The sequence below is a fragment of the Pinus tabuliformis genome, chromosome 5_1 (genome assembly GCF_031772625.1).
Source record: "Pinus tabuliformis cultivar Carrire ecotype Pingquan chromosome 5_1, CPIR1, whole genome shotgun sequence".
Lineage (NCBI taxonomy): Eukaryota > Viridiplantae > Streptophyta > Pinopsida > Pinales > Pinaceae > Pinus > Pinus tabuliformis.
The window spans coordinates 381,053,780-381,078,766 of NC_142305.1; the positions used below are offsets into that span (position 1 = coordinate 381,053,780).

General features: G+C 37.8%; 1 protein-coding gene across 1 annotated transcript in view; it reads right to left on the reverse strand.

The window, feature by feature from the left end:
• Positions 1-453: 453 nt before the first annotated feature.
• LOC149165036 (ubiquitin-conjugating enzyme E2 7-like) overlaps positions 454-24,987 on the reverse strand; it is a 54,488-nt gene continuing 29,954 nt past the window's right edge. Inside the window, exon 6 of the mRNA XM_089432222.1 lies at positions 454-882. Within this exon, the coding sequence (XP_089288348.1) occupies positions 805-882 (78 nt within the window). The 3' untranslated portion in view covers positions 454-804. The remainder of the gene's footprint in view (positions 883-24,987) is intronic.

The following is a 24,987-nucleotide window of genomic DNA, read 5'->3' on the forward strand; positions in this document are numbered from 1 at the left end:
ATGTGCCCAACAAAAACCTTCTTAGAGAATCCTACACGAATAATACTTTCAATCACAATAAAAGTAGTGGTTAGGATGATGGTGAAATAGCAAAAATTAATTTGAAATGACCAAATCATCTGTTAATCGAACATATCCTACATGAGAGAAAAAGGGACTAACTACAAAAAAAATGGTATTGACTGTTTATTTATTCAAAGCCTCAATAGCTGAAGTCAACCTCCATGACAGGCTCTTTAAAATAAGAGCCAAAACTTGAGATTTAACACTGCTAGAAAAAGAGTCTAATACTGAACAAAATGGTTATGCTGAAGACAGTGGTGGATTTAAAACTGTGATCTCAGAAGTAACGTATAACATCAAAACAAAAGAAATTCAGCATACTCTAGTATACACAAGGATTGAAGCTGAGGGACAGACACTTTATGATTCTCTGCATCAGAAGAGCATAAATGCACAAACTCTGGTTCATCCATTGAGTTCATAGAATGTCAAAGATATGAAATCAAAAGGTGCAAATCAATGAATAATAATTGATTTGTTTGGCAATGACTGTACCTGAGAACTCCTTTCTAACACAAAATGAAATCAACCACAGTAGCTATGCAAGCATTTTACAATATTGTATGTATATTAAATCCATCATATCTGATGCAGCAAACTACACAAATATATGGACTTTCCATGTTTCATCCATGCTACTAAAGACACACGTCACATAAATATCACTAGGTATGGAATCATCATGAAGATTGTCAGCATTCCAAAGAATGCAGTTCAAAATTCCATCATAATTATCAAGTCTCATAGCATTTCCTGTGATTTCCTGACAATGCGACTGACCTTCTTCCTGAATTCATCTCTATGATCCCGCCATTCCTTCTAAAAAATGGGAAAACACCACATACAATTGTCAGTAGACTTAGGATTTACGAAAAGATGTGCATCTAACAAGTAGAAACGCCGACAGAAAATACAGCTTAACATTCAAGGAATAGTACTATATTCTTGTTCTAAAACTCCACTCTTTTATCTAAAGAAATCATGATGTTATGACCCCATAAGCCCCATGTAGGCACTCTACATGGCAAACCTACTATTACACACATTTCATCCCATATAAACCCCCATTAGGGCCATAACACGTGCAATTGGTCTAACATAATATAACTCAACTATCTACAGGATCACGATAAGAAACATTCCAAAAAGTACATTTTCATACACTTAAAACAATAAAAAAATCCATGCCCTGACCTAATCAAATTCATAGTTTAAGATATGGTTTATAATATCTGCAAGATAAGAAGTACATTATAGCTTTGTATGTCAAAATAAAACCAGAGTCGCAAATCTAAAGTAGCCATTACTGTTAATGTAAACAAAACACTAAATCCAGGCAACAGTAAGAAGCCAACAATCTTAACCTCCTGGCAAACTCTAGATACAAGTGAAGTTTTAAAAACCAGTCAATTTACTAAAAAACATAAAAAATGAGAACATATCAATGCTATCAGAACCAAACTATTGACCGAACCAGTCAACCCCAAACCGGGAACCAGTCAGAATCGAACCAGAACTGGTTAAAAAACTGGACAAAAAAACCGGTCAACCAAAAAATACATAAAATAATCAAATTTAAATAAAAATAAAAAACATATTTCATTTGCATCCATATAAATCAAAACCAATTATACACAAATATGAAAAAAGTTCTCATTTATATAGCATGCAAGGAACCATATAACCAAAATAGCAAAATCCATCTCTAAACCAAAGATACATCAACAAACAGGCTCTAACAGGCTCTAAATGGCCCCTAGCATCCAAAAAAATCATTCTACAACATTACAACGATGGAGATTACAACTAAATCACTAATGTAAATTCTTTACATGTTATTAGACATTAATCAACTCACTAATAAAAGACTCCTCACTTTAATACTTAACTTTGATTTAAAGTGAATTACAAAATAGAAAATACTTTTTTGAATGGCATCCACACCTTTGACACTAGATCTATGCAGAAGTTCTTGTCCGAAGCTACAAAGATCAACACTCCCCACTGAATGCTTCCTCTAGAGTCTTGTCCCCCAATTCCCCCAATATCCTCTGGGGACTCCTATTCTAAATATATATTTCCATATTACATGCCTCTACCCAAAGAAAAATAGGCAAATCTTGGTCATTTATCACAACGTTGGCCGCTCCGATGATGGACCTATTATTTTTCTCCGCAACCCCATTCTATTGTGGGTTGTATGATGGACCTACTTGGAGAAATCTTGGAGAAATCTTCCTTTATATCTGATTATATCTGATTATCCACCTAAGCCTTCAACTCCCAAAATTGACTAAAACCTCATCCTTAACTGAAGCCTTAAATTTTTGTTTTTCATTTTCATCCTTTTACTTAAATTTTTCACATTACCATTAATTGACTTAGGATGTTTGAGAGTGGTTCCAACCTCATTGGATTTCATATGGAGAAAGTAGAATTTTAGATCCTACTCAAAATCCAGCAGACTTTAAAGTTTTTAGGATTTCAGGATTTGAGAGATTGCAATGTTTCTACAACATTTTGTGATGTATGAGGGTATGGAACTAACATTTAATCAAGATCACCAAGCCCTCTATGTACCTTGATGTTGGTGGTATTGGCTGTTGAGCTCCTCTTTCATGACCCTAGTAAAGATATAAACTTCACTCAATTATCCATGACCCTAGTAAAAATGTAAACTTCACTCAAGCAAAATCATTGATTAGGATGTTAAGCTTTTGCTATCTTATTTTAATGTTCGTAGGGTGATCTTGATGAGGATGATCCCAATATAGGCAATGATTTTGGTGTTATGTAGCTATTTGTTGTAGCATTATTTTCTTTGGATTTCAGAGGCCATTTAGAGTCTCTCTAAATATCTTTGTTAATTCAGATATGGCTTGTACTTGATGATATTTTGATTAAATCTACCCTTGCTATATAGTATATACATGAGAAATTTTGCATATTGTGTATAATAATTTGGATTCATATGGATGCACATGAATTATATGTTCTTTTCAAAGTTTGAACATTTTATGTATTTTTTGGTTGACAAATCTTTTGGTCCAACTGAGGATGTTGTGACCATTTTCCATCAAGCAAACAAGGGGAGATCTGTTGTTTTCATTGCCATGATTCATCTCATGAGATACATTTATTTTTGTTTTGATGATTTTGTATCATTCTATTAGATCTTATGACTCAGGGCAAATATCATATTTCAATGTCGATGTCTAATGTAACACTTGACATCTTATATATTGATTTTATTTTCATATTTATGTAGCAATGTGTTTATTTGATGTTGATGTTGTTTTAGAAGTTAAAACATTGACCAAAAAAATATTATTTTTGTATTTTGTAAAGTTTTCCGATATTTTCCTTGATATTGTCGATAATTTATGATGAAAATAATAGCGAGAAAGGGTTCCCTGCCTTGTGCCTTCATCAAAGGAACCACAACGAGTTTTTCCTTGAGCGTGCACAATTTCCTATGAGTTAGGAGCTAATTCCTAAAAAGTAGGACGAGTTCCTAAAATTTAGGGCAAATTCCTAAAAGTTAGGAGTGCAAGAAGCAGTTGACTAGTGCTAATTAGTGGAAGGTCGAGTTTATTGTTCTCCAGTGTGAGTTATTTTGGGTAAAGGACAAGTTGATTGAGTCAGACTCCTAAATTATAGGAAGGACGAGTTAACACAACCAGTGAGCTTTTGTTAACTAGTCAATCAATAGTTTGAATTTCCTCAAATAGAACTTGCCAGTAATAGCCTAATCGAAGTGCTTATAAGGAGGAACGAAGGCACAATTTGATAATTGTCTTGTGAGCACGAGTTGGTGAGACATGACAATAGAGCTCACGGGTTTGTGAGAAGGTTGCACAGAGAAAGGGTGTGCAAGAGAAGCTTGTGCACAGATTGATAGAGGGCAGCAGACATCAGCAGTCTTGCAAGGGGTTCAAGCTTAGATCAAACAGGAAAGACAAGTGTGTTTTTCAAATTGAAACAATTGTATTTGTAAGAGATCAACTGCTCAGTTTCTATCAATAAAATTCTCAAGCAAGCAGAGTGTTTTCCCAATTGGGTTCCCTAAAAAAAATTGTGTTTTGAATTGTGTGACTATGATTTATGTATGTTCCTATTCCGCTGCAAATTTGAAGTTGAGAAATTCTGTCTTTTAGTGAGAAGAAACTAGTTTTCAGTTTTCAGATTGTTCACTATAGCAGATCAGAATTTCATGGCTTTTCTACATGGTATCAGAGTGTGGATCAGAATAAAGATAGCACATTCAAGAGAAAAATCGTCATAGTGAGTAGTCATATGGTCTGTGATAGCTGCAACACTTAAGGAGCTAGTTCAGGTGGAGTGGTGGAGCAATGTAGGGTGTCTTTTGAAGTTAGACAAGGCCGAGTTAAGGGCAGATTGTAGGCAGCATTTAAGGGCAGTTTTGTGCATGGTTTTTGGATATAAATCTGTGTGTATAGGCCGTAACAAGATCTGTGTGTCATCAAGAGAGGTTGAGTGTCTTCAAGTATTGTGCAGAAGAAAAAAGATCTAGCTAGAAGGAGGAACAACACAGTTCTGGAAGAGATTTGAAGGTTGGGTAGGTGGGTTGTAGCAACTGCTACAGGCAGCCCTAACTAGGGCCGAGATCCCAAAATATTAGTGCACTGGCCGAGAGTTTCAGACAGCTAGAAGGAGGAGTCTTAAAGAGGTATGTATGTCATTCTAAGTTGATGATTTTGCTAGGTGTTTGAGTCCAGATTTAGGACAGTTTTGGTGGACATCTTATGTATTATTTGGAGGGCAGTTAGAAGGTGTCTTTGGTGCCCTAAGTCCAGCATTTGAGAAGGACATCAAATCTGGTTGGAGCGGCAAAATTGTTGAAGCTCGGGGTTGATCCTTGAAGGGACAAAGGAAGCAACCAAGAGGGCTTAGTATTCAGCCCTAGTTCACTGTGTAGAGATGGACTTCTACAGTGAGAGTGGGCAGCCTCCATTACCCTAAGACTTGTCTTTTGTGGAGCAACAATGAGGCAAGTAGTGGGCAGGTTGAAGACCCTATGAGTTGGCATCCTTGATGGACAAAGGAGCAGCTAGAGGGAAAACTATTTTGGCCAAAGATCAGTGACCTAAAGGAGTTGCGTTCACTGGTAGTGGCAGATTTTGGAGCTGGAGATGCAAACTTTCAGAGGGAGCAGCCTTGAGCAGCAAGGAAGGAAATGCTCAGAATAGGGAAGTGATGGACTCACAGAGTATGGTGGGAAAGAACAAGTCTTCAAAACAGGTTCCACAGAAGAAAGCAAGGAAGCCTTCTAGTTGAGAGGGATTTGTTGCAGCAGCAGAGAACTTGGTGGTGTTGGAAACAAATCCAGGTGGACAAAGTTCTTCCAGGAACACCTTCCTTGCTAAGAGGGAGTGTTGAAAATAATAGAGAGAAAGGGTTCCTTGATTTGTGCCTTAATCAAAAGAACCACAACGAGTTTTTCCTTGAGCATGCACGAGTTCCTATGAGTTAGGAGCTAATTCCTAAAAAGTAGGACGAGTTCCTAAAATTTAGGGCAAATTCCTAAAAGTTAAAAGTGCAAGAAGCAGTTGACTAGTGGTAATTAGTGGAAGGTTGAGTTTATTGTCTTCTAGTTCGAGTTATTTTGGGTAAAGGACAAGTTGATTTAGTCGAGCTCCTAAATTATAGGAAGGACGATTTAACACAACCAGGGAGCTTTTGTTAACTAGTCAATCAACAGTTCGACTTTCCACAAATAGAACTTGCTAGTAATAGTCTAATTGAAGTAGAGAAATTTTGTGTTTTAGCGAAAAGAAACTAGTTTTCAGTTTTCAAATTGTTCACTATAGCAGATTAGAATTTCTTGGATTTTCTACAATTTAAATTTCGGACCCCCAGTGATAAATTGTTGATAACAATAAATGTAACATTGTCATAATCATGAATTTTCGATCCAATATCCACATCATGAGGGCTTCAAGTCAACACCAAGGAACTACTACATTCCAAAGATCGATATGACGAAGTTTGAGGCAATGATCCTACAACATGTATATTTCAGATGGAGCAATGTGTTGATCTACACCAAGTGGCATCCTTACAAAAGGTAAATATTGCATCCATATTTTAAGAACAAGACCAACATTTATTGTATCAGTGGCTTTGTGAAAGGAAAAGGATTATGTTATATCTTGGTCCATTTTTAAAGAGGAATTGATAGTTCATTATGGGGATATTAATAACAATATATTCCTTAGTCAATTGGTAAATCTTCAACAAAAAGGTCCAGTTACAGAGCACATTCAAAAAATTCCAAAAGTTGAGTTTCAAAGTAAAGAATATTTCAAAAGAATTTTTTAGACACATTTATGGGAACTTTAAAGGAAAGCATCCAAAATGAAGTACGTCCCTTTGAACCTCAAACTCTAGAGCATACTTTCAATCTCGAAAATGGAAGTTGAAGGTAAAAATATGACCACTAAAAACTCAATCACTAATAACTACAGGAAATATTATGCTCCCTCTCTTAAATCGACAAGGTTGACTCCTCAACAAATGGAAGAAAGAAGAACAAAGAGACTATGTTTTAACTATGACAACAAGTACAATAAAGGGAAAATTAAGAAGTGGAAACTTCACAAGATGTAGAGCTATAGGAGACTACTCCAAAACTCTCTTGCCATACATTGGTTGGCATTAATACTCCACAAACACTCAAGATAGAAGGATAAATCAAAAAAGAAAAAGTAAAGTGTTGATTAAACTGGGCACTACCCATAACTTCATCAATTACAAATTAGCAAAACTTCTCAATTGTTACGTATATCCAACACCAGAGTTTCAAGTAATGATTGCAAATGGAGGCACAATAAATTGTTCAAGGAAGTGCCACAGTATTAAGCTCAATATGGGGGAGTATTTGTTGGACAATCCCATGATTGCAATACAAATGGATGGTGTTGATGTTGTATTAGGGGTTCAATGGTTACAATCATTGGGAACATCTAATGGAATGACAAAATTACTCAAAAAAGGAAATCAAGGTGTAATGGCACAATTATGTTCACTAAATGTTCAAACCTATGTTGCAGGAAACACCTAAAACCGAACATCGGGACGGCCCAAAATGCCGAAACGGCTTTGAAATGGAGTCGAAATATCATTGGTCATACCATATGGTGTTTCTCAATTTCGAAACGTCGTACGGTAAGACCGGCGGCGTTTCAGCCGCTACAGGGTGTGTTTCGATGAACAAAAAGGCAAAAATACTATTTTTTTTTTACCTTTTTCGGCCAGCTCAAGGTGTGAAGAAGGGCGTGGGTGTTGATAAATCTAGGGCATCAAGATTAGGTGATCTCTATTAATGATAACTGCTTGTGAATTCTTTTTACTTCAATAGATTAGGATCTTCTCTTTAGTTAGATTATTATAGTATTCTTCTTCATCAAACAACTCCAATGCATTAACAATAAAGAGAGAAGAGACACAGAATATAGGCTTTCTTCCTCGTTCTCAGCGATCTTGAAGTGTTTCGATTCCTTGCTTCAGTACTGCAATTCTCGACCTTATTCCGGAAACCCTAGTTGCAGCACTTTGTTACCACTTCCCTTAAATGGGGATACTTCCTTCTATACTTCGACTTGATGGTTGCAATGTCTTCTCCTTGACTTGGCTTCTAGAGTGAACTTAGCAACCTCAACCCCTCCTTGCAGCAGACAGTAATACTCTCGGCCTTTCCTGCAACAGATGATGCCTCTCTTCTTCACACGTGTGACAAGAAATAACCCTAAAACAGATTTAAAGTAACACCAAAGACTTCGCACTTCTTTCCTTTCTCTTTGTTGGTCACGAGGCTCCTTCCCAAGTGATTCTCGCACTTCTTATTGCAGACTTGTCCTTGACCAAAAATATTTTATCTCCAAATGAGGGTCAAGTTGCCTATTTATAGCAATGTTTTAAGACTCCGACTCCGATTCCGACTCGGCCGAGGATCGACTCCGACTCCGACTCCGAAACGGTAATGACTCGGCCGGCTCGATTTCAATGATCGGTCGTTGTAAAAAATACATTAAATATTTATTTTTTTTATAAAAAAACATAATTTTAAAGATTTTAAACATAATTTTAGAGATTTTCATTCATGTTTCCAAACACACCTACAACTGGAGTCCTTGCTGGCTGTGAGACTGAGGATGGTGGATTGGGATCTGCATTTAACTGAACAGCATGTTCAAGTTCAATTGATGTCTCGATATCTAAATCTAAATCAAGATCCTCATCAAGATCAAACTCTGTTGGACGACTCTCCACTACCCAATCTCGTGTTGGATCAATGTCTTCCAACACAATGGGATCTGAATCAGGTCTTTTGTTCAACAAATGGTTTCGTCTGAGCCGCAGGTTGTATTGGACATAAACTAGATCACTTAACTGTTTTTGATCCAAACGGTTTCTCTTCTTTGTGTTACTTAGGAGCAGGAGCGAAAATGGGAGCGGGAGCGACATTTTTAGAAGCTCCTGGTTTGGGAGCGAATCCCAGAGGAGTTCGACAACCAATGTCACTAACATCAAGGTACATAGAGGGATTGGTGCTCTTGATTAAATAAGAGTTCCATACCCTCATACATAACAAAATTCAATGGAAACATTGCAATCCTCCAATCCTGAAATCCTGAAAAACTGATAAGTCTACTGGATTTTGAATGAAATCTAAAATTCTACTTTCTCCATATGAAATTCAATGAGGCCGAAACCACTCTCAAACATCCTGAGTCATTTCATGGTAATGTTAAAAATTTAAGTAAAAGGATGAAAATGAAGATTAAGGAGAATATCACTTTTACTTTAAGAATTTAACATTACCATGAAATTTGAATAGCATATCAATAGTAGAGAGAATTTGAGTGTGTTAAATAGGGTTTGGGAGGGGGAATGGACCCCAAATGACATTTAGCAAATTCATATAACACCTTGGAGTCCAAACCAATCAGAAATCACCTTAAAAATCCATTAAAAAAATATTAAATTGTTGTTTAACGTGTTCAGGGCTGGCTTTTTGTGACTCGGCCGAGTTGGCCGAGTCATGGCTGACTCGGCCAAACGTACCGTTTCAAAGGCCGAGTCATGGCTAAGGGTATCGGCTCGGATCAACTCGGCCGTTTCGGTACCGAAACGGCCGTTTTTTAAAACAATGATTTATAGTGGTTGCCCATGAAATAAGCCGACTTCTCCTTGCCCATAGGCCGACATGCCATTTGGTGTAGGTTTAATATTCCATCTTGAGGCCGACTTCTTGGAGGAGCTTGAGCTTGGTCTTGGAGGGGCCTTTTTACTCTTTCATTAACTCATACAAATGTAACATGCCCAAGAAGGGTCTTCCATACATGACATTGACTCAATAGACTTTCATGTCTTGATGACAATGTTGGACATTGGATAAACCAACGCTCTCGTGTGTTTCGTGAAATGGACTAACCGCCTTTCTTGGATCCTTATCTTTGGCGATGTGATCATTGACTACTACCTACGGGTTTTGGTCTAACGACAATCCTGATTCCCAACAAGTGGTATCAGAGTGTAGGTCACGAGTTTGATACACACCCGGCTCGTGTTGGGGGGAGATTGTTGGACATTGAATAAATCAACGCTCCCATGTGTTTCACGACATGGACTAACCACCTCTAACAACAATCGTGATTCCCAATAGACAAAACCTAAAGGCACACAATGGGAACCTTAACTAAAATAAAATTCCTTGATCATGAAACCCATGATTCAAGCATTACAAAAATAATTTTATTTTCTTCTTTACATCAATTACATAAAATCACAATTACACATGTCATTATGAAGACCGAACCTAGTTACACTTTTCAACACTCCCTCTTAACTAGGGAGGTATTCATAATCCATACAAGGTACTTGGACATTCTCAATCTAAAGAATTCTCATAAGAAGAGTTAGATTGGTAACCCATCTATATAGCATCATATCAACCAGCATTGTCACATAGCAAGGCCTTGACTAACAGCTCTATCTCTCCACAAGATATGAGCCCAATGTTGGCGAGACCAATGATGTATAAACACCCTAATCATTGTCTCTCTCGGAACATAGCCCACCTGGGTTCTCAGGGTGTGTTTCACCAGGACTATTCTTATCTTGGATTCTCAGTCCTCAAAGAATATCGTTCCTCTACGACTACTCTTAGCTTGGATGCCCTAACTCATCCTCAAAGATTATCGGATGCCAGATGTTTACCTAATCCTCCATTCTATCTTCCCAAGTGAAGACAAGAATGATGTGTCTATCTCTCCCTTTCAACTTAGGGAGGACATGCCTATTCCAATGAAGGAATGTACTCATTCCTAAGGAAGGAATGTACCTAATCTCCCTCTTGGCTTAGGAATTTGCTTTCAAGTTTCTACCAGGTTAGAAACTTGTTTCCAGACTCCTCTTCATTGGGGACCTACAACAACTCTCTAGGTGGAGATGATGGGATGGGACAACCAGTTGCTTGAAGAACTCCTCACGATGTCATGAGCTTATTTTCTTTATTTAGGAGTCTTCATGTTTTGGGACTTCTTCATAGGCACAAACCATCCATCACTTTCATCCATGAGTCGGTCATGTCATTATTCCTTTCATCCGAAAGTGATCCATCGGTTCATATCTGGCCTTCCTTCATGCCATGCTGCCTTCTTCATGCCATGTTTCCTTGAGGATCTTTCATCCTACTACATGGACATCATGGGTGGAAGATATCCATACATCTTCCCTTGGCAGCCCTACATAATCCCATCCATATATCATTCAAAAATAAAGGAATGAAAATTAAATAAAAATTACCTTAGTGATGGTCTTTCATCATGACATCTTCTAGTTCGCATCAACCTCCCACATACACATTGACACATCTCCAAAAGATATATGCTATCAAGGGTCTCTTTCTTTTTCAGACTTCATCATAGTCATCATATCTTTCATGGAGATATTCTAGTCAGATCTTTCAATTCTCGAATGTTGATTTCCTTCTTCATGGTTGCATATTTCCACGAACTCTTTCCTTCTTTCTTCACACATTTTTCTTCCCAGGAACTTTTAATCAGAGTTCCTCCCATCACTGTCAACCACCTCATATTTCATATGAGGACATATTATGTTGATTTCATCTAGACAATATGTGGCTCATGTCTTCCTGCATTCTTTCAAACGAGGAGATCCCTTTCTTTTGATCATGCTTCTCGAGATAGAGCATTTATCCATGATACCTACAATCATATGACATGACTTTACAATATCGAATACAAGCATACATACCTCATTTTCCTTTAGGTCATCTTATACTTCCTTTCAGTAGCTTCTTTGATTGAAAAAACTTCAATCCCTTGATCTGCTTCACCTCTTTTGTCATCATACCATCATCCTGTATTCCATAAGTTGGAATTCTTGGTGAAACCCTTGCTTCCTTTTGATTATTGAACCTTCCGATGAAGATTCCAATAGAGGATCTTGAGTATCCTCATCCAGCAAATGTTTCCTTTTGACTAATGTATGATGAGCTTTGTACTAGATGATTTTCCCATAAGTACCACTTATGTTTCTAATGAGGTTTCCAAGAGCTATATTTTTCCATAGGTGATTACCATAGACTTTAGCTATCTTTCATGCTTCTTTATGATGATGTCACGAGCTCTTGCTTTTAATGCTTTTGTGATGCCATGATGCATCCTATCATTTTCCTTAGTGATTCTTGATAGCTATATCTTACACCAAAAAACTTTGAAAACTAGGTGAGGAAGACTATCTCAATCATAGTAGAGATCTCCTACTTCCTCTTTCTTAAACTTCTTCTTTTTAGCTTCCTCCACTTCTTCATTGATATGGGCTTCTTCTCTACCTCTTTTGATATTGTCCTTTTTGAGCTTAGGACAATTTCTTTTGTAATGCCCATATTCTTAACATCCATAGCATTGAATCTTAGCCATGTTCCTTCTCTTTTTCTGAGGACCAAATTTTTCAAACTTTCCTCTTCTCTTTGCCATAGTAGCATATGCTTGATTTTGCTCACTGGATCCCACATCAATTTTATCCTTCAGCCTGGTTTCTTCAATCTTGCATAGTGACCATAGATCTTGGAATGGAGTAGCTTCTTTCTTCCCATAAATGCTTGAAGTAAAGTTACCCCATTCCTCTGGTAGTGCATTTAGTACTACAGTGGTCATCTCCCTGTCAAACATTCCTTCTCCCAGATCTTGAAGTTTATCCCTTATCTGAAATATCCTCAAAAAGTATGAGGCCATTCCTTCTTTCGATATCTTTAGTTTGTACAGTTCTTGCCTTAGAGAGATAACTTCTCCTGCAGTGCTTACAAAAAACAATTCTACCAGTTTGTCATATATTTCTTTTGAGGTGTCGAGTTTGGATACATATGGAATGAGGGGATCCTTGATGGATTCTATGATAATCCTTTGAGCCCCCATTTCTCCTTTCATAAACTTTACGAGTGTTTGAGCATCTTCTTTCACTGGTTTGGTGATAGATCCTTTGACATGATCCATAACCCCATTTTCAATGAGATTTAGATCCGTCATCTTCTTCCATGCAAGATAGTTTGAAGCCCCAACCAATTTGTTGCTTTCCTTGCAAAAAGACACTTTGACAGGTTCAGACCTTTGTTCTAAGGATGAACCACATTATAGTTGGTTTGAAACATCAACAAAATCTCAATAATGTGATTAATCCAAAAGACAGTCTTATTATCAATATGGATCAAAAAAGTCTAAGATCTAACATAAATATACTTACTTGAGAAGATGCTTCTTCCACTCGCTACCTCCTTGAATTTGTTGATAATATAGATGATAGAGAACTTCTCCTTGATGAGGATAGATCTCTTCAAGAGTGATCCTTGACTTCACAAAGAAGGAGATCACTTTAGATCCTTTGATGGAGATGCCCTTGTTGATGATGATCAATGATGACTTCTTGATGCTTCTTGGATGATCTTCTATAATGGTAAGGTCCTTGCTTCAACGAGAGGAAATTGCCTTAGAACTTCTGAAGATGATGACAACGTCCTTGATCTTGCTTCTCTAGAAAGAAACTTGATGTATAAGTCCTTCAACTTGAGTAGGGTCTTTGTGGTCTCTTGAGATGACTTGAGGATTCCAAGACTTCTTGCTGGTGTAGACTTTCTTCTTCGATCTAGGGTTTTGACACTTCTTTGTAGATCTTGACTCCAAGATGATCTTCTAGATTTGCTTTGATGCCTTTCTCAAGATTTGATCGTTGAGTGTCCCTTGATAAGATGTCCTTCCTTGACTTTGTCACCCTAGTTCTGATACCATGTTAAGAAATATAGGGCATCAAGATTAAGTGATTTCTCTATTAATGATAGTTGCTTGTGAATGACTTTTACTTCAATAGATTAGGATCTTCACTTTAGTTAGATTATTATAATATTCTTCTTCATCAAACAGCTACCAATGCATAAACAAAAAAGAGACGAGATAGAATATAGGCTATCATCCAGGGCCAAAACCTCTCCCACTTGAGAAGAAAACCCAAACAAATTCTTCTTCTTATAGAGACTTCAATTGACGAATACCAAGACCAAGACCCTTGACCTATTTGCCTCTCCAAAACCAAGACACAAGGCTTCCTCTTCTTCCTTGAGTCAACGATTGTCAAACTCCTTGTTTCTTCCTCCTCGGCTATCTTGAAGTGTTTTGGTTCCTTGCTTCAGTACTGCAATTCTCGGCCTTATTTCGAAAACCCTAGTTGCAACACTTTGTTACCATTCGCTTGAATGGGGATAATTCCTTCTATACTTCGGCTTGATGGTTGTAATGTCTTCTCCTTGACTTGACTTCTAGAGTGAAATCACTGACCTCAGCCCCTCCTTGCAGCAAACATCTCGGCCTTTACTATAACAGATGATGCCTCTCTTCTTTGCACGTGTGACAAGAAATAACCCTAAAACAGATCCAAAGTAACACGAAAGACTTCGCTCTTCCTTCCTTTCTCTTTGTTGGTCATGCGGCTCCTTCCCAAGTGATTCTCACACTTCTTATTGCAAACTTGTCATTGACCGAAAATCTTTTGTCTCCAAATGAGTGTCGAGTTGTCTATTTATAGTGGTTGCCCATGAAATAAGTCGACTTCATTTTGCCCATACGCTGACATGCCATTAGGTGTAGGTTTAATATTCCATCTTGAGGCCGACTTCTAGGAGGAGCTTGAGCTTGGCCTTGAAGGGGCCTTTTTACTCTTTCATTGACTCATGAAAGGTTCTTCCATACATGACATTGACTCAATATACTTTTATGACTTGATGACAAAACCTAAAGGCTCACAATGGGAACCTTAACTAAAATAAAATTCCTTGATCATGAAACCCATGATTCAAGCATTACAAAAATAATTTTATTTTCTTCTTTACATCAATTACATAAAATCACAATTACACATGTCATTATGAAGACCGAACCTAGTTACACTTTTCAACAGTGGGCCCCTTCTAACACCCAAAAGTCCAAATTTAGAGCTCTCTCTTTCTGCTCTTGATATTTGTGCCAGTGGTGGTGCAAGTGCAACTGGAAGTACTAGTAGAGTTGGCTCTTCTATTGAACAAGCATCTTGTTTTATCTTTGCTGATGAGGATGAGTTTTATTAGTAATGATATGTTAATGTAGCCATAATTGTCTTTAGCTCATGTTTTATTTCAATTTTAGCACATATAGCCTCACATATAAAGGTTGATTTTTTAGCCTTGGATGTATAGCCTCATCTAAAGGGTAATTTTGGATATTTGCATCATGTAATCATCTATTGGAGTTAATATAAATTTGGATTTCCTTCTAAAATGTCATTTATATGTCTCATTCTTTCTTTTCTTGGAAAATAATGTGTTATTTAATATTGACTATATATATATATGAAGTTTCAGTCGTGTTTCCAATTTTTGAGGGTCGCATTGTTGGAAAATGTGTAACTAGGTTCGGTCTTCATTAGTATGAAATGTATTCTTGTATATATAAAATGAAAAAGAAATTATTATTATTATTTAAGCATGGGTTTCATGCTCAAGTTCTTTTATTTATAGTTCAAGCACCCATTGAGTGCTTCTAGGGTTTGTCCTAGGTACAAGAGTTAAGAGAATTTACATATACATTGCCCTACTGAATTCTCAACACGTGTGCGTTTCAAGGCATCCCCGTTTCGGAAACTTCTAGACGTTTCGGCGTTTCGTGCAACTTAGGTTCAAGCCCCTAATTAAGCCCTAGATATTGAGCAGTTACATTTCTATTAATGTAGGCTAGAACCCCTCATGGTCGTATTTTATTATAATTGTACCCCTTGTCTCCTATATATATATATATATATATATATATATATATATGAGACATAGTCTCGAGTCATATATATATATATATATATATATATGAGACATAGTCTCGACTCTCAGGATCATCAAATATTGTTTCCCCATCAAGGACTATAATTATTGGTTTCTTATCATTTTTAAGGTGCAAGGATCATAACAGTCAAGGCTAAATTCTTTCAAATAAATGAGTGCTTGCCCTTTCTAAAACATAATGGAAAAACATATATCCTCCATAGCTGAGACTGAGAGTAGTTTCTTCCTACGTCCTAGAACATATAGCACGTCATGGCTTCCAATGAACCAACTAACTCCAGTTGGAACAAAATTGTCCTCATGCCTTTCATTGCATACTTGCCATAATTGCTAAGCTCCACATGAATACTTGAGTCATCCGACAGATTGCTAAGTAGCTCTCATGCTGCTATCTTGTGATGAAATGCACCATTGTCCATGTACCATGCACTACTAGTGATTGTGCTAGTAAAAAGGCAGGAAACTGGTAAGAAGTTCCTTTTTAGATTTCGCAATAAACTCATTCAACTAAGTTTTTGTTGATGTTGTTACCTGTTGTGATTTTCCCTTACCCTTCTTCTCCAAACATTGAGATGCATAATGTCCATTCTTGTGGCATATGAACACTTGACCTTGCTCAAGTCCTTCTCATTCCCCAATTGTGAGGATGACCCCTCACTTTTACCCTTTTTGTTGGAACCCTTTCCTCTGTCCTTTTTCACCTAACTGACAAGAGACAGGTTTTCGTCATCTCCTTGCTTGTTGGCTTAGGACTCATCCCAAATATTTTCATGGATGCAATCATTCCAAAGCCTTCCAAAAGTGGGATGTTTCTCCTGAGCACAAATACGCTTGACAATTGGTTCTTAGGGCTTTGAGAAACCATTCAATATTGTATTAACTAGCTTTGCATCAATCACCTTCTCCCCAACCATTGCAAGCTAATCAGGAATCTTGGTAATCCTCATGAGGTAACTGGTAACACTATTAGATCAAGACATCTCTACGAACCTAAGTTTATTTCTCAATATCATCGTCCTATTCATGCTGTCACTCTAAAAGAGGCCCACTAGAGCATTGAACATTTCCTAGGCCTGAATGCCATTTTTATAAACATAAATTTCGAGCAAGCTTATGACACAATGGAGTGCTCAATTATCTTGCCCATAATAAAAGCATTAGGTTTTGGGCATTTTCTCTAACAGATGTACAGATGATGTTTTTTCATGCCTCAACTTGCCTCGCCATTAATCAAGCTACAAATCAAAGGAAACCAACCCCTTTAGATCACTTGAGAAAGGATGTTTTTGGCTCCAACACATTACAAAGAAAGGATGAGAGGTGATTCTCCAACATATTACAAAGAAAAATAATAAGGGATTACCAAGCCTATGTATCTAGCAGCGAAATTTCAAATTTGTAATAAGGTTGCCATGCACATGGACTACTCTTCATGATGGATCTCATCTATCAACACTTATTAAGAAACTCCTTTTAGATTTCTTTGGGCCAACTCTCAAGGAATACAAGGAATTCACAAAGCCAATTGAAACATTTGTTACTTGCCTAAAGACTAGGGGGATGGGCATCATTGGGAAACATACACATGCTTGATGCTTAAGCACAATGGATAATCATAGATATTTAAGGACTAGAGGTTTAGAAAGTCCTTTACAACTAACCCTTTGGCGAAAAAACATTAGAGTAACCTAGAATTTTAAACTATTCTACTCAATACTTCTCATGTTAAGGCTAAGGGAGTATTTGTGGCCAAGAGCATTTGGAAGGCTTGAGAAAATATTAAACCCAAATTGGTCTAGGAAAATAACACCCAAGTCTAGTTTGTCTTTCAATGAGCACTATAACCGATGGTTAATGATGTCATACTAAGGAATGTCACTAGCTAAAACCTAAGTTACCGAAAACGCCTGGACTAAGGGCCTGAAATGTCGTTCTCCATTTCTAAAACAGAAATGGGTATGATCCTCTTCCAAAACGCCACGAAAATGTTTTCCTGTTTTTTCAACAATTTGGAAACTCCAATTCTGTGTGTGGATACGCATCTAGGGGCTTTTAAATTTTTTTGATCCGTTTCCGAAAATCCAAAAACAGATCCACGAAAATCGTAATCCGTTTCCGAATTTCCGAAAACGGATCCCCCTTTAATATGTGAAAAGTGTCAGGAACGAGATTTAGTTTTTAGGTTTCACTTTAACACCTTTACTTTAACGTTGGTTCCCTAATCGACTACATTCGAACTATTGTTGGAGCCTAGAGGAGTCATCGTTGTGATCATTGTCCTACCATCGCCATAGAGCCTCATTCCCTGTTGTTGGAGCCGCCATGACCACTGACCCGTCATCACCATAGACCAAGTGACGAGCACCTGAGCAGAGTCCAGAGTCCAAACTCAGAGAGCAACTGTGACACTGTCGCCATAGATCGAGCGATGAGCACATGAGCCCTCACTGGATCAGTCTAGAGTCAAAATCGTTGATTTGTTTTAAATTTTTAACTAGCTACCATCGTGTGCTATTATGAGGTGCTCTAAATTCTTAATAAATCGTTGTTTACAACTTTTGTGACTAGGGATGCCTATTACTATATTGCTATATGTATTCAAAAATAAAGGAATAGAATAGATCACATTTATGACACAAGATTAGGTCTTCAGATTGTTCACCTCTTTTCATACCTTTTGTAATTGCTTGACAACATTAGGCACATGGTTTACAACGTTTGGTTCTTATACTTTCTCCATCACCATTCACCAATTTATACTACTTTCTTCACAACTACTCATCTAATTGTAATTTTTAAAATGTTTATGAAGAACATAACTCTATTAATGATTACACTCAACACTGTGTTGCAAGTTGGCCTAAGAGTTGGTAGTCTTTCTTTCTTGGTGGTTTTACCTTACAGTTATTTAGTTAATTAGTAGCCTACATTCATTAGGTCTTTAGTAAACAGACTCCAGTCTCGGATATGTAAAAACTACACCTAAATTTCTAATATGACTAGTGTTTGAAAGAAAATTTAAATAACATATGTTACAGTACCTATAACGCCATCCTTAACAGCAAAAAAAAAAGAGTTTAAACTTTACTCTAAGTTTTAAGTTTTAACTAGAGCAATTTGTAATTATCAATTTTATTTTGCAGTTTCATTTACATCATCATGGGAAACTTCAAGTTCAACCATTTGTGAGGCATAGGAACAAGAAATTGAATCTATATCTAAAGTTGATCCGAAGTCACCACTTCGGAAATATGTAACTGTTGTAGGGAAGATCCAAGAAGGGGGGTCATTGGCATGGGTTTGCAATGTGTCAAAAGCACATTTACTCGGGCTAAGAGGGAATAAGATTCGAATATGCACTGGCCCACCTAAAGAGAATGGGGCAGAGGAAAAAGGTTTAAGCAATGAAAAACTTGTAAAATATCGAAAAGAACAAGATGCGGCAAATCTCGTCTCTCAATTCAAACAACCAACAATCTTGGGATCATCTTCATCAAAGCCTCCACTTCCCTCTTATGGAATTGGCAACCCTGGTTCAAAGCGGTCAAATTTGGGGTCGCTTGAAAAGAATTTTCATAATGATGCTCGAGAGACATTAGATGCAGCCATAGGTCAATGCATTTATGCAAATGGCCTTCCCCTTAACCTTGTACAATCTCCTTATTGGGAAAAGAGAATCAAAGCAGTGAATGAAGCCCCAAAAGGGTACAAGAGCCCAAAATATGAGAAGGTCCACACTACAATGTCGAGTGTTGAGAAGTTAGATTTGGAGGCTAAATTAAGCCCCATCCATAATTCATGGCTTTAGGGGTGTCCATCATTTCTGATGGATGGAAAGATTAAAGGAATAGGCCTTTGATCAATGTGATTGCTCTGAGCCCAAAGGGGGCAATGTTTTTGAAGGCAGTGGATTGTGAAGGGCAGCTGAAAGATTCCCAATTCATTGCTAACATCTTGATTGAAGCAATTGAATTGGTGGGGCCAGAAAATGTTGTTCAGGTAATAACTAACAATGCTATGGTGTGTAGAGTAGTAGGCCTAATTATTGAAGGCAAATATCAACACATCTTCTAGACCCCTTTTGTTGTACATTCATTGAACCTCATGTTGAGCAAGATGAGAAAGCAAATTGATTGGATTCAAATTATTTTTGAAGAGGCAAAAGAAATTCAAGCCTTCGTCACAAACCACCACATGTCCCAAAGCATCTACAAGGAATTTGCGAAGTTGAAGCTCCTTAAGATACCTAAACTTTAAAATTTATTTAATACATTCTAGTTTCTATCACTCTAAATTCAAATATGTAAATTGGATTTTCAAATGCAATGATTCGTGAATCATAATAGTTATTCAATCAAATTATGATTTTTAATTTATTGAAACATTAGCAATTTGGCACTTGCAAGTTGTCGAGACTCATTTTGCTTCTCACATCATAGTCTTAACAAGGCTTATGCAAGTATACAGTGATGTGTGGTGAGACGGTTGGTTTTGTTGGGTGAAACCCATGAGGTCAGGGTTCAAATCACATTGAGTATATCGTCCTACTATGGTGTGCCACTCAAGGAGTAGACTCCCCCCTAGCGTGAGTCTCGGCTCTTGCCAAAATCATAAGAAATTAGTATATCTGGCTTGCAGGTTGTTGGATGTACTCTTAGTATTATAGTGGCAGATACGAGAATTGATCCTGGGTCTGCCTTAGATTAGGTCTGGCAGTTACCGATTCACCACGTTGTTAAAAAAACAAGGCTTATGCAGGTGAAAGAAGCATTACAATCAATGGTATGCAGTGCTCTTTGGAATCAATGGAGGCAATCCCAATCTGAAAGAGCACAAACAGTGAAAAGGTTGGTTGTTGATGATGAATGGTGGGGTACGGTGGCGTACCTCTTGGCATTTACTAAGCCAATTGTGGATTTGCTTTCACTGTTTGACACTGATATGCCTAATTTGGGGGAGGTGTATGAGGCCATTGATTCCATGATAGAGAAGATAAGGGAGGTTATAAATGCCAAAGAGAAGGACCTAGATGAATTATTTTACAGAGAAGTAAAAGATATATTGACCAAAAGGTGGAAGAAGATGACCACCCCATTGCATCTTTTGGTCTATGCAATGAATCCAAAATATTATTCTGCAAAGTTGCTAAGTGATCCAAAAAGAATCGCACCAAACAAAGACCCAGAAGTCTCACAAGGGTTTAAAAAAGCTTTTAGAAAGCTTTTTGTAGATCTTCAAATTGGGATTCGGATTCGTTCAGAGTTTTTTCATTTTGTGGGATCAGAGGGTTGGAGTGTTGATATTGATTGCATGCAGGACAAAACTAGATTAAGTCCAATAGATTGGTGGAACTACTATGGTGGGGAACTTCCACATATCCAAAAATTGGCCATCAGGATCTTGTCACAAGTTGCTAATTCCTCTTCAGCGGAAAGGAACTGGAGTACATATGGCTTCATCCATTCGATGAAGCGAAAGTTCCAATGTTGCAAACATCGGCATCAGGGTAAAATCAGCAAGGTTCCAGAAAACCATAAAATCATAAAAATCGGGAAAATATTGGTAAAAATCGGAAAACAATGGAAAAATCAAGATACCATCAAAATATTGGTAAAAATTGGCAAACATCAGCTAGGCCAAAAAATCGTGATTTCGAGATAAAATCGAGATGTTATCAAGATGTTCACAACACTAAGCGAAACATATTGGGCTCCAAAAACGCTGAGGATCTAGTGTATGTTCATTTGAACTTTTGCCTTCTGTCACACAAGAGAGACGAATACAAATTTGGGCCCACCAAACTATGGGATGTGAAACCATAGTTGCCTAACTTGGATATGACATTGAATGTCAGGTCTCATATGACTTCGTTTGATGAGGAGGCACCAATTGGTGGATCTTCAAGTGGACATGGCAGCAATGCTCCCACTTTTGGGGAGGATGTGGTTCTTAATAGCGTGGATGAAGACATTTGATGATATGTAAATGTGATTTATGGTGTTTTAAACTTTTGAACAATGAACATTGAATAGCATAACATGTCATATGAATAATGATAGTAGAATGCAAGTCATAGTTCATTTTGTAATTTGTACTATCATCTATGTAGAGTGCATTTTTAATTTTGGTGATGATGTTGTCATGTTGATGATTGAAATTTGAAACAGAAACTTGATGATATGTTGAATCATGAATGTTATAATAATCATTAATGATGATGACAATGTTTATGCTGAATTGATGGTGATGATAATTGGTTATGTATTTTTAGATATAGAATTTAGATTCTAAAAGATGAATGGTAATATGAAATTCTTATTTATATGTGTGTGTGTGTGTGAGTCATTTCCTTATTGTATCGTATCCAGATTTTTTGAAAATTTGTCATATCCGTTTCAAACCCCATATCTATATCCATTCCCGTATATGTTTCAGTGCAAGTTAGGCTAAAACTACATGGTCCTCAACCAAGCAGTGATACAACAAAGGAATTTAGAAAGCTATTGTCATGTCCCTTCTCAAACACATTTGTAACAGGGTGCTGCTACACAATTTTGGCTAAGGAAGAGAACCCATCATTTTCAACTTAGGGACTTAGGAAGCAATTCGACTTAATTTGGTTGCTAGTGGAAAGTCGAATAGGTGGATGGAGGGGCCCACATGAGGCAAGGGAGGCCCAAAGAGTTATAAGGAAGGAGTAACTCTCATTTTGGGATTCATTCATACATCTTGCAAACAAAATCACTTGATCGTTCACTCTGCTGTTTAGCTGAGTCAACCAGCTGTTTAGCCACGAATCTCTCAAGCAAGAGATTTAACCTCTACTTTGGGGGACCATCCGTGCCCGCCCTAGAGAGGCAGTTCTACAAGGATTTTAGGAGTTTCGAGGCAGTGACATAGCACCACCAACCAACGCAGAGCAGGGAGTGTGTATTTCTAGGCAGCCAGAGAATACGTAGAGGGAGATAGAGGCCAGCACAGATCAGATTGTTTGTCGGAGAGTTAGAGAGCTGAGATAGCAGCAATAGTCCAGCATTTTTGTTGAGTTTTACAGCCAGCAAAACCAGCATTCCAGCAATTCGAATTGCTAGGCTGGGGGACAACACAGAGGCCACTCAGCAGTTTTTCGTGGAGCTTAGGAGCAGGGGTCTTAGGCCAAGAGCTCACCCAGGAAGTCAGGGATTGGATAGCAAGGGTCAACCCAGCATTTTGGGGGCATTTACGGGAGGATTTACAGGCAGTTTCCAGCAGGCCAAGTTTTGCAATTGCAACTAAGGTTGGGCTCCAAGGGGGTCGAATTTCAGAAGTCTAAACCAGCCAAAATCCTTTCTGGGTTTTTCTGGGTTTTTGACAAGGATCCCAAATATAAAGTTTCATAATTTTCTAAGCACCGGAGGTGGGGTTTTAAGCCATATCTTTGCAGTAGACAATGTAGAATTGTTGGGGATTGAATAGTGCCTTTGGGGGTCGATTTTGGGAAGTCCAAATTAGGCCAAACCATTTCTGGGTTTTTGTAGGTTTTGGCCAAAGAGTTTGTGGCTGAATTTCATCATTTTCTGAGCACCGAAGGAGGAGTTTCTTGCAGTCCCTTTCCAAGCAGCAATGTATTTTCTAGGCAGCGCAGAATTAGAGGAGCAGTAATTTCCAGCATTTGAGATCATTGTATTATCCCCTGGGTTTTGTGCTTGCCATTAAGGCAAGCCCAGCTGCATTTCTCCATACTATTGTACTTGCTGCATTGATTAATAAAATGGCTCAGTTGGTGCTTAATTCCAGAGTTTTTATGAGCATTTGTTGATTGTTTAACACTTTTGTGCTACAAATCGTTTTTGCTTTGCATATCACTATTTATTTAAGTTTGGAACATTACAGCTATTGATCTTTTTGACTCCCAAACTAGAGATTGGAAGGCTTGGCAAAATTTCACCTTTTGAATTCTAAGAATTTGATTTTGGGCTATGTTAAAAGTTTCATCCCTTATAATATTTTCTTAGAGATTGACCTCCAAGCCCCAGTGACCTAATGGAGAGACTAGGGATGGAATTGTGCCAAGATCTTTAAGAAATATCGCATAGCTAATGGTTATATATGCTCAAGTAAGATTGTCTTGGATCTCAATTAATGAGTTTTGGAGGCTAAAATATCTAAACAAAAGTCATGCCTCTATAGGTTTATGTTAATATGGAAACCATTTCTAGATCCCAAGAAAGCCTCCTTTGCCTAGTCTTTGATTTTATGTAGGTTATCTCTTGAGCAACAAATAAACTACGCCTCAACCAAAATTCCCCATTATGGTAAAAATGAAATTGTCAAACACCTCTTCTAGTACTAGGCCATTAAATTTAATGCAACATGACAGCTTATTAGGATTGAAAGTCTTTAATCAATTTGGAATGGATGTGTTTTCAAAAATGTGCATCACGAAGACGTGTACTTGATATGATGAGTCCCTAATATGTGTTGTTGATTTGGGGTAGCATCGGATGTGCTCTAGCCACGAAATTTGGTGGAGAGGTTGGGGCACATGAGATCTCCAATACCCAGGAAGGGTTTGGGCAGATTCTAAATAGATCAGGAGATATTAAAATAATTAATATTTTTAATGGAGTCCCCAAGTCTAAACTTAAGGAAAATAAAATATTAATGTGTATTAATATGAATTTATGTTAGAATGGTCCAAAAGACATGGATCAAGCAAGATCTAATCTTACTCGTTGATTAGGGACTTAACCTCGATCGTTGATATGTCAACAGGAAAAGTATAAGAGAAGGCTTGAGGGTCACTTGGAGAACACACCAGAGTAATCAATCATTCTATTCTCTAAAGCGGGGTTTGCTAGAATTAGTGATTGGGAGATGCAGTGGAGGGGCATTTGAGTACAAAGAGACAGGGAGGCAAAGATAGTGTCGGGAGAGCAGCGCAGTAGCCAAGGAGAGTGACGCAGAGCCAGTAAGGGCTCACGCAAGGCCACGTAGAGCCAGCCGGGAGCTGCGCAGAGCCTCAAAGAGGCCAGCGTTGCTGACACAGAGGGCCAAAGGGCTGACACAGGGCCTCCCAGGGCTGACGCAGACCCATTCGGGGTGACGCAGGGCCAGCGTGAGGCAGAGAGAGGCTGACGCAGTCCAGAGAGACGCTGACGCTGGGGTTTTGGGGGCAGATTTGTGTTGAGTATCTGCCGGAAGGATTATCCGAGGTTTCAGCCAAGAGATTTGTCAGAAACTGAGAGGTATTACTACCATGGAAATTCTCTGTTGGGTAGGCCAGTTTCAGCACCCAGATTGTACTTTGATATTGCTTAATAAGAAAACCCTCAAATTGCTGCACTGATTTTCCCACATTGGGTTTTTCCAGGGACATTAGTCCAAAAATAATGGTGTCATATGGTGTGTTTGTTTCTGTTTCTTTTAGTTGCTCATCTGTAATATGTTGAGCATGCACTAGTGTTTATTTTCAGTATTTACATTGTAAATAACTTGTTAAAGAAAATAACAAGTAGGTAGGAATAAATCAGATAAAGTGC